We start from the raw sequence: 16,342 nt of genomic DNA, 5'->3' as shown, positions 1-16,342 counted from the left end.
CTGGAATCATGATTGGTTCCATGGTATCAAAATATAGACATCCTGCAGGTCTGTGATCAACATTTGCTTTCTGAAAGTGTGTTATACTTAGACATCACTCTATAGTGTCATGGCAATTTTGAAAGAACTTGGTAAAATCCAAAACATTTGGGCTAGGAGCTCTGGATGAGTGGTAAAAAGCACAGGAAAATAAGGAAATTATATTTGTGCAAGGGTTGTACTTATGAGCGGCTCTGTGTCTTCAAACCCGGAGGCATAGGGGAGACATGACAGAGGCCACCGGTGTCACCTACTGACAAGCAGGAGCCATTTCAGAGTTTTGCAAACCCAGTTTTGCATCTGCGGAGACTCAAGAGGAGAGAAGCTTATGGTTAAATGCATCCAATAGAAATGTACAAATTACTTTTTAGTTATCATTACTACTAAAATTCATTAAATCACCACTAAAATATTGACTTAGGAAGTGTAAGACTGAAGCCTGCAGAAAGATTAAAGTACCTGACCTTTGAATTAAACTTAAGATTCTATCCTGTCTTGCTTATACAGCCCAACCTCCACATTCTACCTATACCTGTGGACATGGCAGAATGTCAGCACAGAATATTGGTGAGAGGAAAATAAGTTGGCTACAGGATCTTTCATGATGAAGGACAACAATAATATATAACTCTACCCAAACTGCAGAACTGTATACTGGAATGAATTTCAAAATAGTCCTTGTGTAGGCAAACACAAATACTGCAAAACTAGTAGCACAGTGTAGCACACAGGTTCTTATACCTGAGGGCCAGCATTGGGTTAGTTAGGATCAGGTATGTGAAGGATAGTCTAATACGGCTAGACCCACTAATTACAAGTCATAATAAACTTGGTAATGTTGACAATTAGGATATGGAGGTCCCACCTATGTTGAAAGAGGGACATCAAGGGGAAAGGGCCATTTGTGAAAACCTGAGTGCAGCAGAACAAAACCTCAAAAGAAACAACTGCACCTTCACAACCACATCAAAGCACAGAATTTATGGGACATGCTTTTCCTCAAAGAATCTGAAAATAGTTTTGAACATGCAGAATGACCTCCTCTGTCTACCAACTGCAAATGTCAACATCATGGGTAATAAATCAGGCTGAACTGCAGGAATCTCAAATTATTATAAGCAACTGAGTGTGGTGGATGGAACTGCAAAGATCACAAACAAGAAAAAAGCTTGCCTTTTGTTCATGATGCTTACTATGAATAGTTCTATTCTAAGTGCTTAGGAATGGCTCCATATTCTGTGTCCTTATGGCTATCAATAGTTGGACGAGACAAAGTGTGACTGCATTCTGGCCAGCAGATGGTAATAGAAACAATCATTTTCTAATCCTTTCAGTTTTTATCAAGCTACAGGAGGCATTCCCTTGTGTACAGTGGAACAGTTGTATAATGATGTAAAATCTGAAAAGCATTCAATGAAATAAATGAATTGAATAAACCTTGAAGTACAGTAGTGCACAGTATTTGGTATGCCCAATTACCAGGCCACTCTCTGTGGGTACCCTCTTCATCTTGGATGAAAGATGGGAGACATAATCAACAGACTTGAGCAGATTTTCTAGAATCAGCTAGTCTAGCCCCAGACGTGTGCCCAATGAGAATGATGTTGTTAGTTATTATTATCAGAAAAGCCTACAGAATCTACACGTGAGAACTGTTACTATGTCAAAGTATGACATATTAGGAATCTTGAAGTATAAACAGAATTGTAAACATAAAATTGCCTACATGTCAATTTATGACTACTTTGATGTATTAGTAAAACACTTGACCCTCTACTTTCCTTGAGATAGGAGAGGACAGGGTTGCGGGTGACAATGTATCATTCAATCTGAAGACCATGGATTTTAAAATCTGAACCGTGATAGATGCTGCATTTATATGTGTTATTGATATGGCATAAGAAATTCAATCCTAGCAAATTAATTATATTCAGCCATTAGTGAAAGACATGACTGAAATGCAAAAAGAAGCAATATTTCCATTAGTTAAAGAACGAAATTAAGGCACATTTTAAACCAGTCCATCTTGCCAAAGCAGGAGTGTCTGTATTAAGGGATTAGTCAAAGGGACCACTGACTGTTCAAAAAAGACTGTCTCAGTCTTGCCTAGTCTTCAATATCAAACACACAATTTAAAATATGCAAACATTAAAGGAGAGGGAGAAATATGTGTTATCTACACTATTGCAGTCCTCCAATCTTACGAGTGAGGTATTAGATGGTAGGCAATAATTAAATGTCAAATTTTAGACATTTCCAAATTGTCTACTAGACAACTAGATATTACAGATTCAGGGATGAAATATTTGTTACAAAAACTTTTAAAAAGAGAACAGAGGTATTTAACTATAATGTTCTTACCGGTAATGATGATTTTCAAAGTCGTCTCCTCCACCAATCCAGGCACAAGTAAGTAAAATGCCATATGTGGTTTGGTGCCACCTACAGGAATTAACATTGTCAAACACTGTCAAGCATCCTCCCCCCTGATATTGCACAAGCAGCCCTCTCTATTATATCACCACAACATCAAAGGACAGAAAAGAAATAGAGGTCAGGAAAATAAGTGGTGGACAGTAGGATCACATAAAACAACACCTCATATCTCAATTGAGGTGTGCACGTGCTCCACAACAACCCATAGTAGTAAGAAGGATACCATACAGGAAAGAAGAAAGGCAGCATAAGTACTCCTAGTCTACCGCAGCATAACATCATCAGTGTTTTGCTGATAACAATGTTTATTTTTTAAATTACAAGATCAGCATGTGTGGGCAGCCCACACTGTTTAAACCTAGTGTTAACTACAGGCAGTTTAGTTCATTTTACTATCAAATGATTAAACTAGCTAAGGTTGTAAAAATCAGGAGTTGTCACAATAAACAAGAAAAGGTTTTACTAGTTCATTCTCACGTGTTTGTTACCAAAGCAGAAACTTAAGACAGTTGCCATTGTGCATAATAATACACAGTTGCATCTTGCACTCATAGCACACATTTTGGCAACAGTATGCTTAAATAGTTTAGTGCAGAGCAAACCAGGACCATAAAAGCAGAAGGCAAAGTAAGGGATCATAGAAACAAAAACAGAAAAGAGAGAAAAACCTTAATGACAATGTCTCCTGCCATTTAGGGATTGACCCAAAAAGAGTTATAAAGCCTGGATATAATCAAAAATGTGAGAGATAAAAGAGATTTAAATTAATCCCTTCAGTGTTGCTATGGTCATGTTGATGTCACCCTAGCAACAAGAAGAGGTCTGTTCTTTCAAAAGGTGAAAATGGATTGAAATATCCAAAAAACAAAAGTGTGAGAGTACCTTAATGTGATCTACCTTTAGAATTCTTATAAGCATTGTATCTATTTAAAAGAAAAAATACTAAAACTGATATCTTTAACTATAGAGAAATGGAATTTGGACAGTGTATAACAATTAAGTCCATTTTCTTTAATTTGTAGTGAAGCTTTGAGTATTGTTCTACTCAAAAGTAAATCTATTTGAATAATGACTTGGGGCCCGATGTGCTGAGAATTGTAATGGTTATAAACACTGATTCTGTGTTTGTGAGATTTAAAATGCTTTTTTGAAATGTATGAATTCGATTTTTTGAGTGTGCATAATTTAACGGACTACTAAAATAGGATTGCAGCTCCACATTGATTCAATATTTGAAATGGGCATATTGTGGCTAACTGAATTGGTATGAGATATATTTCAATGTTTTGCAACCGTAATCCAGACACAAAACGTTTCAAAAAGTATTGACTCCCAGGGTGGGTTGTTAATGCATTTGTAAAAGGTAATGGGGTACCCTAGGCATCCCTTCCTCGTAATGAATGTGAAAAAACAACAGAGTTGCGACCAGGTTTTTGTGACTAGGTTTAGTACATATGGCCCTTAGTCACTGCTCCATACATGTTTGTTACATAATTTGAGAGAGCAGATCATGCAGAACCAGAAGGCTTTTTTCCTAGAAGATGTTATGTCTGCTGTTGGATATTAAAGGGAAAAACATTTGCCTGAATAGTGAGCAGTTTTTATGCTAGCAACATGCAAGGGGCCTGTGTCAACAATTATTTGGATATTTTAAAACTATTTTAAAAAGCTTTACCTGATTTCATCTCCTTAACTCCACACCCAGTTTCAACATGGCATGCTAATCCACGGTAACAAAGTAGTGTACAAATTTAGTCTCTTAGTACAATTCTGTAGTGCACAGAAAACAACAAAAAGTTTATATTTTCAATAATAATCATAGCCTTGGAATATATCCGGTAAACATTGAGAGGGTAGTTTTCACCTTTGAAAAGCACTCTGAATAAAAATGGGGTTTCCAATGAATACAAGAATGATAGTCAGGGGACTGTGGCTGATTCAGTGTAGCTTTAGAACAGAAAAACCTAGGGCAACCTAATTTTTTCAAGAGACAAGAATATTACGATTCCTATAAGATTTTGTCAACAAAATGCATGTGTGCTTTAGTATGGGTGCAGTACTCACTTTAAATAAGCATGACATAGTGTGATAAACCCAGAAAGTACTGTTGTAGATCAAGATTCTTCAGAACAGAGTTCTACTGAGAAATATCATCTGCATTCCTTTTCGGCAGCCTTCTGCAAAGGTGATATGCTAGAAACAAACCCTCCATGTTAGTAATTATTTTAAGGGAAAGGTAAGAGGAAAAAAGAGTTCTTCAACATAAATATTTCTGTTTGGAAAACAAAATGGCTTTTTGGTGAGTCCCAGAACACCAGGTAACACCATCAATGATATGTTGGATCATCAATTGCCTTTGTGATTCAATGTTTGAATTGGTTCTTGTATTTAAAGAAAGTTTGATGCATTCTGGTGGCAAGACTTATCAGAGTGGCCCCATCAGAACTGTCAAATGTATGCTGTAGGTGTCCAGGTTTTTAACTCTTTTGGAGTTTATATATCCTGTGCTGGTTGGCTAATGGTCTGAGAAGGTCAAGTTAGTTTCAGGCGCTTCAACAGTACTAGTGAAAATGCAGATGAGAAGTAAATACCGGACTGTAGTCCTTAAAAGAAAAACATATGGGAAGTGAGAAAAAACAGATTAAGACTGCAGAAAGAAACCTTTGATTCTAAAGTGAACTGAAAAATAAGTTTTGTTTTTAAAAACAGACTAGGATCCAGGATTTTGTGTTACAATGCACCAGAATAATAAGAGAATAAAATAATCTAACTCTACGCCTACATTTACCATTTGAAATTCTTGAGTCCCTGTAACTGTAGCTTATTTTAGTATCCTTCTAAAGATAGACTGACATTTAAATGTCTATATTGAAGAAAACACCTACTAGAAGAAGAATGTGGTACACAAACGACCACGACATTGGAAAAAAAAATTATTTCCACAAAGATGTTGTACATCTTTCTCGGGAATGGAAATGGTTGGGCAGCTTTATGATTCGAATAGATTTCACTTGTTTGCAGGGCTTCAAGCTTCTTGTGATCTTTGTGGTTTTTTGTTATTTTTAATATCTGAAGTTAAGGGAATATTTTTTATCTGGGTGCAAGAACCAAATCGTTCAGGAATACTCTGATATTATGGCATGAATGCTTAAGGCATCTAGCAAATCTTTAATCAGTACAATGTATTAAGGGTTCTGTGAGCATAGGGCTGATTACAACTTACTCCTTGCTGCCAAGTGGAGCAGGGTGCTTTCTAGTGAGATCTTACCATCAGAAATCTACAGTGCTTTGGAGATGGTAGATGGCTCGGTGCACTCTATAAATCTAAAATGACAGCATTTTAATACCATTCGCATGCTATATTACACACCAGAGAGAATTATTAAGTAAGGTTGGAATTCCAATGTGGTGACAACTAGCTGTCCTAAATGTGGCTGCTCAGCAGCTGGTTTTCTCCATACATGCCCGCTCTCTAGGAATTTTGGGAAGGGGTAACTAATAATTTCATGTCTTGGATATGAAACTCATTTCACCCCTAAGGAGATAATGATGGGATATAGAATGGAATTTGATCTTGGGTTAAGATGGCAGCTGTCCATAATCATTGTTTTTTCTAGACTTTGCATTTCCAGATCATGAGTATCTCCAATCACGCGGTGGGTCACTGAGTTGGGGGTGGATATATGGCAAATTTATGAGTCTGAACTGCCACTGGCTAGAGCTTGGGGCACTTGCTGCTTAAGAAACTGGACAGAATATGGGAGAGTTTCAAATGGAATCAATAGTTTCGTGTATAAAAGTGGCGTATGTTAGTTTATGGCCAATCTGCTTAGATTAGAAGTAGGTGTTTGCTGTTTTCTAGTTGTCGGACTTCTTTCTGTCTTGTTTACATCTCTATTTTTTTTTTTTTATGTACCTTGCTATTTCATACCAGTTGGGCAGAATATTGTACTTCTGTATATCCATGTGTCTACAAGAGGAGTTATTCCCAAATGGTCTATTTGTATATGTCATATCTATATTGTCCTTTTCTCACTTAATAAAAAATAATTAAAAATAAAACATACATCTTTCTCAAATGGTTTTTATCGGTCACTACAGAGCAGAAAGCCTCACATTCATTTTACTTGAATTCAGGTGTACTGCAGCTAATGGGGCTAGCAAGGGAGAAGGGAAAAGCTGTAGGACACTACACAAAGTACACCCATTACTTGCTTCAAGCAGAGAACATACTGCTAGAGTACTAAAGAGGAGAGGGAAAACCCAGAAAGGTTGAGGGATGCAAATTGTGAATAACTGACTTATACATGGGAGGCTGATTGACAATCTCTGTTTCTTTTATGTAGAGCCACCCATCATGGTATCATTCTTACCTGTGTCTGGATTTGGGGGGAGAAGACAAACTGTACGAAACAGCAAAAACGTGTCACTTAAAAACAGACAGACAAATACATTAACAAATTTACAATACATGACCACGGTACAGACGCAGGGCAATTCTTTCATAGGTTTTCTTGAAAATACTTGACAAACCATTTTCAATTAAATAAGCATTCAATTAAAAAACAATTGTGATGAAAAAAAGTTATTTAAAGTCAGTGATTGAACATCTCTACTAAGGCTGCACCACCAAATGATAAGCAGAGCAACTTTGATTTTGTTGATTCAGAATCCCAAAAATAAAATTATGGTTTGATAAAACAAAATTTGATTAAAAAATGCATACATTGAATACAAATGGTTTACAATGATATAAATAATGGTATAAATGCCAGAATAACTGAAAATAAAGACCTTAAGTATCTATTCACCAGGTGGTTCAAATATTTCATATTATTCTGTATTTGTTGTTGAAAATGTTATTTTCAGATCATAGGTGCCCAACCGGGTACTAAGAAGCATGAATCTCTGCCTGATACAACCCCTGAAATGTGCTAAACAATTTTAAAACTAGGAACAATCATAAAGGGAGTGTGCTCTTAATAGGATAATTTTAATGAACTTACCCTTAGCAGCATTGCTAGTTCTCAGTTGTGCATTTCGCCTCAAAAGCAATTTTAGATTTGCATTTTCCTTTAGTGTCAGAGGAAGCCTCAAAATCAGACGACTTAGATAGGAGGCTAAAGCAATACTAATTGTTATTACAAAATAAATATCATACCAAACTCAATCAGTTGCAGATCACCAAATTTATAATGTAAAAAAAAAAAAAAAAAGAGTCCGAGCCTTTGGAAGGCTCAAACTCTGGTAAGGTATTTGAATTTACTACTGTGAACCCACTGGTCAATACTTGGATTACATCTTTTCCCACTCCCCATCAATGCAGTCCAAACAACATGAGCTCTTCTCTGTTGAATAGGACGGCATGTGTTTGGGAGTTCATTTACAAGTGATTAAAATGAAAACATAATTGGAGTGCTTGAATTTTTTTTAATTTTTTTAATCATTGGTTTATTGACCGCAATGTCACTCCATCATAAATAGGAAAATACTATGAGAGCATGTACCATTTTTCTACCCGGTCTCAGGGTGACTGAGAAAATTTTAGGTAGCTTTTATATACTGAATTATGACAACTACCGGGACAACATAACATGCTTGGTTGACCAGTATATTTTAGGGCTGTATGGTAATTTGTTGATGACAGTCACTATCTGCTTGAGTTCAGGACAGGACGACTCCTCAACCTCTGCTCTTGTTATTTCCTCTCCATGGACATTAAGTTTTGTGGACTGTTAGCTCCTGGTTGTACTACAAAATACACCTTCCTCTCTGTTGCCTTAGAATTTATGAAAGGGAAATACATATTGAGTTGATGTAATTGAGCAAAAACAATTACACTACTTAATGAAGTTGTCCGGCATAGCTTGGTGTTTGTGGCTAAGTGATAGCTCATTTGTTTGGATACAACAGAATTGGCCGTAGGTCATGTATGCCAAATAGCATAAAACAGCCAAACTAATCAGCTTTTCCAGAACAATATCCTAGTTAGAGAAACCTCTAGCCCTCCTTGAACTTTAAAATTCCACTCAACTATAATATCCTATAACATAGCCAATGATATAGCTATTTAGTTATATCTATTAAGTAGCTCTGCTGATGGCACATCTGAGTTCTTCATATATGTTCTTTAAAAGCTAAAAGATGATGAGAACTGATCAGACACCATTTAGAGGTACATATACCTGACTTAAGTGATTAGATTACAGAGAAATGACACATGCAAAATATTTCAAAAAGTATCTGCTTGTGGAGATCCAGTTCTATGGAGTTCATTCAGATATTAACTTCTCAAGACTTCTGTGATAATGAACAACAGTAACTTAATAAACCTATTGAGGACTTTAGGAATAAAACCATGCTGCCGATGCTTTATATCATATTCTTTCCCACATCTTTGGTTTGTTAATAAACATCTAGAAAGATAGTCAACTATCAATATATATCAACTTCCACTTCATAAACTCAAAGCCATTTGTGCATGAATTTTCTACAAGTCTCTAACTACAGCTTTATCATGAAAAAGTATGTAGCCACATCCCTATGCCTCTACAACTTCTGTTTATAGTCAAAACTTTAATAATGTCAAGTCGCTAATACAGGCTTACTGGAGCGTTTGGAGATTTTTCCCAGGGCTCCTTGACATTTAACCTTTCAATAAGGCTTCATTTTGCTAACCTTGATTTACAATAGTCACAAAACAATGGGCCACTTTAAACTAAACTTTAGCAGACTACCATAGAACCACCTCTTTAGTGAATTTCGGCTTCTTAGAGAAATATTCAAAAACAATGATTGTGATGCATTGTTGTCTGAAGGGATCATTCCATGTGAAGAAGGAGCACTGTTCTACTACTGACATCTTATCTTGCTTCCTTGAGGAGAGTTGATGAGCTGGTGATGACTAACAACACTTTCACCAACAGATGAAAATGATTCTGTGAGTCTTCTCTTTGTCAGGAGATTGAGTTCCACAGTCCTTTGAACCACTTAATACATTTCATGTTAAGCACTCTGCTATGTTATTAAATCATTTTGTTTGTGGTACGGATGTTGGATATTTGACAAGTATTGCAAATCTTCAATGCAGTGATCAAATGTACAGAAAACAGGTCCTGCAGCATGTCAAAATAGTCCAAAATAGTCCAAATATTTATAACTATTAACCTTCTTATTGTTCACAGACACAGCGATGATCTGACATAACTCCGGGAGGCAAAATAGGCCATGGCAATGATATTCAAAATAAAGATAGTGGAGGAAAAGGAAAACTACGAGCGAACAACTGAAACACTGAATAATTGTTGGATCTTGGAAAAGCTACCATTCTTCTTTACTGAGAACATTTTCAATGTATTCATTGGCAAAACGGAGACACTGTAATCGAGTATATGATTTGGAGAGAACCATGCTTATTACACTAGGGTGATTTTGTTGTGGTGTGGGTGTTCTATTTTCATGCTGCCACAGCTTGTAAACATAAGTCAAATGTTCTACATAGTGCAGCAACTTCCGACACATTTTGTGTCTTCCTTTATAGTAATCTTAAGCTTTGTCAAGCTTTATGTCAATAGTTTGTGGTAATGATTGTTTCAGACAGCACAAGGTAGTTGGAGAGGAGAATGGTCTCTGTGATGCGATCCATTCCGACTGCCAATGCGGTCTGTAGTTTAGTCATGTAGTGAAGAAATATCAACTCTATTACTCAATCCTTCATCTAGACTAAGCTAGATCACTACACCATTGATTAGGCAGTAATTTAAAATTCAGAGTAACAGCGCTTTCGATTTGTCCAAAGCTTAGCAGAAAAATAAATCAGAGTTAGAAAGTGCAACCATATGTTCAACCCTATGGCATTTCCGCTTGCTACCAATGAATTAATACTTGAATTTTAAGTATTTGTGCTTTTACACAAAGTATTGTACACATAAATATTCTGCCTCACAAGTAAATTCATCATTAAGAAATCGACCCTCTCCATCAGAACTACCTCTCCCATTCTTTCTGGAAACATCTAAGTCAGCTTGCCTTCCCATGCTTCAGTGACCAGTGTGGACTAGTATTTCAGCTCACCTATATCAATCCACTATAATACATGAAACCTCTTAAAACCCATATGCTCTACTTGTTATCTCACCCTGAACGCATCCCTTCTACCATGACCACTACTTTGTGCCCAAATCCGCATTTTGTAAACGTGATCTCCCTCCGTCACTCAGTGAGGCACACTGAACCATCCAAGCATTTAATTAATAGTAATAGAAATTATAATAATTAAAACAATAATATTAACCTGTGCAATTGCCCGGTGTCCTTTCCTGTTGAATCTTGTAGGCCATCTTCATCATCCACTGCTGTAAGAGATTTTGACCTTGATTTGGAAGATTTCTGTGAACAAATTTTTTAAATCACAGAAGGTTCAAACTTAAATAAAACACGTTTTACTTATTAACCAGTTTTAAGTCAACTGCGGATGGACTGCTGAAAGAAAACATCTATGACAAAAACTACTGGCAAAGTTTAGTTTTCAGAATAGCTCTTGTTTTGGAACACCTTTAGTTGATTTAAATGAAGTAGATGCATGTTTGAAGATATGTCTCGAAATGGTGTAATAAGGCACCAAAGAAAACAATACTATACCATATTTCGATTACACATTAACCAAACCTTACATTTGTGGAAATGACAAGCAGAAGAGTGCATCAAAAGAGGATAGACAAATGTATGTTATATATATTGGACAGAATGTAATGCTCGAAATATTGAAATTCTAAACTGTAGGAATTTGTACTAGGCACCAGGATTTTGATGAAAGAATTAGTAGGTTTATGCAAACAGATGTTGCTACCTATCATAAAAGTCACATTGTTTCCTTTAGTCTGCAAGCAATAACGCTATCCTAGCAAATTACTTGGCACGTGGATCCTTAGCATGCTCACTTTGTAAGTGTGTATGGTCCTGTCCCAACTGGATGAACGTAAAAATTAAGTAAGATAAAACCTCAATTATATTTAATTAATTAAATGCAAGGCTAACCGGTACCAGTAAAATGGTAATATTTTACTCCTATGAAAATGTATCACCAGTGCTGAATTCTGATCAAGCGGTCAGCAGTATGGATTTGCCAATACTGTTGGTCAAAAGTATGATGGCAGGCTGATGTTCAGCTCTTTATACATTAAGTTTAATGTAAAGGTGTTAAAAAAACAGATAAGAGCATCTTTTGCTTTCCAGAAGCAACATCATTCAGCCTCAGACCAAGGGATGCGTCTCAGCTCATGTAGAGGAATTAACTTGGATCCCGTCAGCAGCGACTCAGTTGTAATAGAAACGGTCAACAGGTTAATCCAAAGACGTACAGATGGACTGTAGTCTATCTAGTCAGTTTCTTGCTAAACCAGGGACAAATACTGGTGATGTCTTGAGTTCAAGACCCGAGGCAACACACCTGTGCAAAGCCACTCAAAACATTAACACAAGGGGTTGTTTTGGCATAAGGTCCCTTTAGCACTTGTGATCAAATTTGCATGTTTAACTTCTTAAAATGCCCAATTTCTCTTTTTAAGAAGTAAATATCTACATGTTTAACATCACTTAATTCAATGAAAAAGATGCACAGTCAAAGACTTTACGAGCATTACTTCAACAATCTCAGTGCTCTCTCAAAGACATTTTTTGCATAAGCACTCTGAATTTCTGAATGGCAACTGTGCAAGTAGGTCTGTGATTCGGTTGATTCAGGACTTGTTAAAAGTCATGGGCTCATGGACTCCTTCCATTGTAGCTTACAGCGGTGCCAAGGCATCTAGTCTCCACTAATTAGAGTTTAAGGCCACAAGCTAAGAATAATAGAAGACACATTTTTATTGACAATGCAAATTGCTGAATTATAACTGTGTATTGATCTTTCAACAAGCAACATATAATGTGTGCAGGTGGCTACAGCTGGTAGGCACCGGCACTCACTTTGTGGACCTGAACTAATTTTTCATCATGAGACTTTGTGCCAAAGCGACAGAGACAGAAAGGCAGAAAAGGGAGAAAAAAGGAACGAGACAAAGATAGAAAACAGTCACAAGGGGACAAAGCCAGGGACTTTTTGCAGATCCTGCAACCCCTGCGGCACAGGTCTCGCCCACCTTCACGGGTAACCCAGTCACACTAAGTTCTATGAATATCTGTGAGGTATGAGAGTTTTGAAGACACTTCCGCATTCTGCAAGGGGGCGGGGGTAGGGGTTGGAGGCCTTTTTGCATAGCCCCAATGGAGAAAGCAGGTGCAAAACAGCCTGCATTAGTAAATTAGAGAAACAGGAAGTGTAAGGCAATGGAAGAAAGAGCCCACGAGACAAAGAAAAATCTGTGTCCCTTTACTCATATTTTTGTTCACAAATTGAGTAGTGCACATATACCTATAATCTAATAAATAACTACAAAATTTAGCAAAATGAAATTATTAAATGTATCGAGCCTATAGCCTCTCTAACTCTTTAAAAAGCAGCAGTGTCTCTCTGGTCTCAAAAACATAGGCGTCACTTCCTCGGCCTGTTGGTGTTACCTATGCAAACAAAGTGCACAGTCGCGACAGTGGTCGAAAACAGTACAGCAGGGCGGCTGGAAGGAATAAAAGGATGCCAAGCTCGACTGCAAATATTTCTCCAACCAGCAAAACCATGGGTTTATTTTAAGGCATTTCAATAATTCATAAGGAATTGCATGCACAGAGTCCCCATGGTAATAACACATATTCCTGCGCGTGATGTAATGTGACACTTCCCATAAATGCAGAAAATAAGTACATAATTTCTGTGAAATTAAAACACGAAAAAACACGTGTGTTATGTTACGGTGGGGATTTGCGACACACTCGACACTTCATCATCTCTAACCAGGGCGCAGACCATCTGGAAAGGCTTTTTCAATGAAGCCTGGAAGGTTCATCGGAGCATCTGCAGGTACAATGTGAGGAAACGTAGAGCAGTAGGACGATGGAATCATGGGAGACTCTTATGTAATCAGTTACTTCTGAATATTCAGGAACACAACATGCTTTTCTGGTTCAGCTGACTGTCAGAGTAGAAGGCTATCTTAACATCTGAGCCTATCCTAAATCATAAACTGCACCTGTGTTGTACCTTCCCCTGAACCCCGAAACCGGTCCTAGGATGCTTGTTTCCAGTCCAGGGAGGACCTGGCCTGGCAGTTCGGGCTGGACTGTTCCCATTGGGCGCAGGGTCAAGACTGATTTGCATATGGCTGGGTTCAAACTGGAAGGGCATGGGGAGCAAAAAAAGGATGGATTTATACCCAGATCTCTGTACTGGTGGGATTGTATGACATTGTTCTGCATTCTGTCCATCAATTGTTGTTTTTGCTTTAGTTTTGTATCTTGACATCTGAGCCTATCCCAAATCATAAACTGCGCCTGTGTTGTTCCTTCCCCTGAACTTCGACCATGGAAGGTTTTGTTCGTTCGTTACTCTATGAAGTTCAACGTCTGCCAGTTACATGGCTTCTTGCTGTTGAAGGTCGCCTTTGGTAACAGAATAACGCCTCGAGCGCACGAGGAGGCTGGAGAACTTGCCACTAAAGTTTCTAAAAGGGAAAATGGTGCATGCATGAGAGAATTAAAAACGTTTCCGGGAGTTATGGGAGATGGAGAGCTGGTACTGACGTGTCATTGTAATACCGCACCCCTCTCATTAATTAATGGAAATGTCTTCTCAGTTTTTGGATGTGGGAGAGGGGGGGGGGGGGCTTGCAGCAATGATAGGCGAAAACTTTGTTTTCAGTGGTAATGCCACAAGCTTTCCGGTCAAGATCTCAGTATTTAGGAAACGCCTGTGTATAAAGTTAATACCGGGCCAGGCGTTTCTCTGTTATATAGACATGTTCACCTGTGCCCCCGACTTGAGTAAGTGCTCCCCTGTCCCAGTGTCAATATTCATGTCTCAAAGTCCCAGTGTTTGTCCTTCTGACTAGAGGTAGGAAAGCAAGCACATTAATAGGAATAACAGGGCATCAACCGAGCCAAGGGTTTGGCTTCGAGCTAAGAGTCCGAGCACAGGCCCAGCCATCAAAATCCTGTAATTTACGCAATAAAAGTCACGCAAAAACACTAAACACACTTTAAACTCCAAAAAGGTGCCCTTTGGTTAACATTTAGAAGTGTTTCCAATTAATACGACACATTTTCTTCCTTTACTGAGTAACATTTCTTAGAAGTGATAGTTCTAAACATCAACCGAAACAAATTCTTGAACTATGTCAATAGTGAAGGAAGAGATAAGTCAGTTTGTTCCGTCTACGAGGGATATATATATATACATATATATTTTTTATAGATATGGCAACATGCTGGGATTTGGAACCAGGTTTCCTCATTAAACACTGTGCACTTCAGCCACTGGGTGGATATCTCCTTCTCTCTCCCTTTTTTAAACACCAAAGAAGAATGCCTTGTGCTTATTTTTCTTAAAGACCTTAATAAGTATACAATTTTGCAGAAAAACACGTAGTCGTGTTAAACAATTTGATACAAACGTTACAAAAAAACACAGCAACTTGTGTTGGCGCTCAGCGGAGGGCCGTTCACAAAGGTTGATTGGCCATCTTTCTGTTGCTTATTTCTGTATGTGGGCTTCAAAGTGTTACTAATGAGGTGACCCTTTGCCCAGACAGTGTCGACATGTGTAAAAATGCAGAAATATTGAGGACATTCTATGGCAAAGTGTGCAGAGTTACAGCGCACAGTTTTTGTTGATTTTGATGCTTAATTTTGTCAACCCGTCTGTATAATTTGCTCCCCCCCCCCCCCCGCCAAATAATTCCAGTCGCCCTCACCTCAGGGGAATGCACTGCACTCTATATTAATACTGATGTCACCCAGCTTCCTTTGACTTAAATAGACCTGTTTCAGGAGAAACCCAACAGCCACACGAAGGGAACTGCAGGTATTAGAAAAATGAAGAACTTTGGGCGATAACGCAAAGTTACACGCTGTCATTGAGACACTCAAAGTGCAGATCTTTAAAGCAGACTGAAACTCCCAAGTATTCTACGCTTCATCCGCTAACATAAGTGCAGTCAGAAAAGCCTCGCTCAGATTTGAGATATGCAGTTATCTGCTCTGTGCTATGCAGGCTTTGCATGTAAAAACTGCATCACGGAGTGAAAAGGGAGTGTCTAGGATGGCCACCTGGCTCTATTTTGGTAATATATATAGCCAGACACTTGACTTGCCTCGAAGAAGGTTGGACTTTTTCTTGGATCGCTCGCCAACATTTGTGTACCAGAGTAAGTGTTTGTGTCTTGCTGCATCAATGGCTGAGTCTCAAAGATCTAATGACAATGGTACTCAGGTCCCAATGACAGTCAATCTTATCCTAGTGTTATGTCTGCTTGCATAAGTCTGTGCCCCTGTGTCCTTGGCTGTTGTTTCTTGTACTAGGTACGTCTCTGGCAGTAACGACTCAGTTCCCCCGTTTCAAGTTTTCAATTACAGATTAGGTTGTTTATTTGCCCCAAGGTACCTGTACCTATGTCAATGTCCCTGTCCCAGTTTACGTCTTTGTCCTGTGCCACCTTTTAACTCTGACTAAGCTGTCTTCAGATTCTCCACTCTAAGTGTCTAAGGTTTTCTGACTTATATCTGAATACACAGCCTACAGCAACCTTTCATGTGAATGTGTCTCCCTGTGACGGGATGTGAGTGTCCTTGTAGGTGCCATTCCCAGAGGTCATGTTTACATTTCCTCCGGTGGATGCCTGGTTGTTATTGTCAGTACTAGGAGCCACTGCCATTGCTTGCATAATTGCAGGTGGGATGTGGCGTTCACATAGGATCAGAGTTCCAGGTTAGACAGTAC

At 38.2% G+C, this 16,342-nt stretch overlaps 1 protein-coding gene across 7 annotated transcripts in view; it reads right to left on the bottom strand.

Moving 5' to 3' along the window:
- PLCH1 (phospholipase C eta 1) overlaps positions 1–16,342 on the bottom strand; it is a 944,957-nt gene that overhangs the window by 88,840 nt on the left and 839,775 nt on the right. For 4 of the 7 annotated variants that reach the window (XM_085634800.1, XM_085634802.1, XM_085634799.1 and 1 more), the window contains 2 exons: positions 10,769–10,863; positions 2,401–2,481 (listed from right to left, as the gene is read on the bottom strand). In XM_085634800.1, coding sequence (XP_085490926.1) covers positions 2,401–2,481; positions 10,769–10,863 — 176 coding nt within the window. The remainder of the gene's footprint in view (positions 1–2,400; positions 2,482–10,768; positions 10,864–16,342) is intronic. The other 3 variants (XM_085634805.1, XM_085634803.1, XM_085634804.1) reach the window with 1 other exon arrangement.

Source organism: Triturus cristatus, chromosome 11, assembly GCF_964204655.1.
Source record: "Triturus cristatus chromosome 11, aTriCri1.1, whole genome shotgun sequence".
NCBI classification, from domain to species: domain Eukaryota; kingdom Metazoa; phylum Chordata; class Amphibia; order Caudata; family Salamandridae; genus Triturus; species Triturus cristatus.
This window is presented reverse-complemented; position numbering and strand designations above follow the sequence as displayed.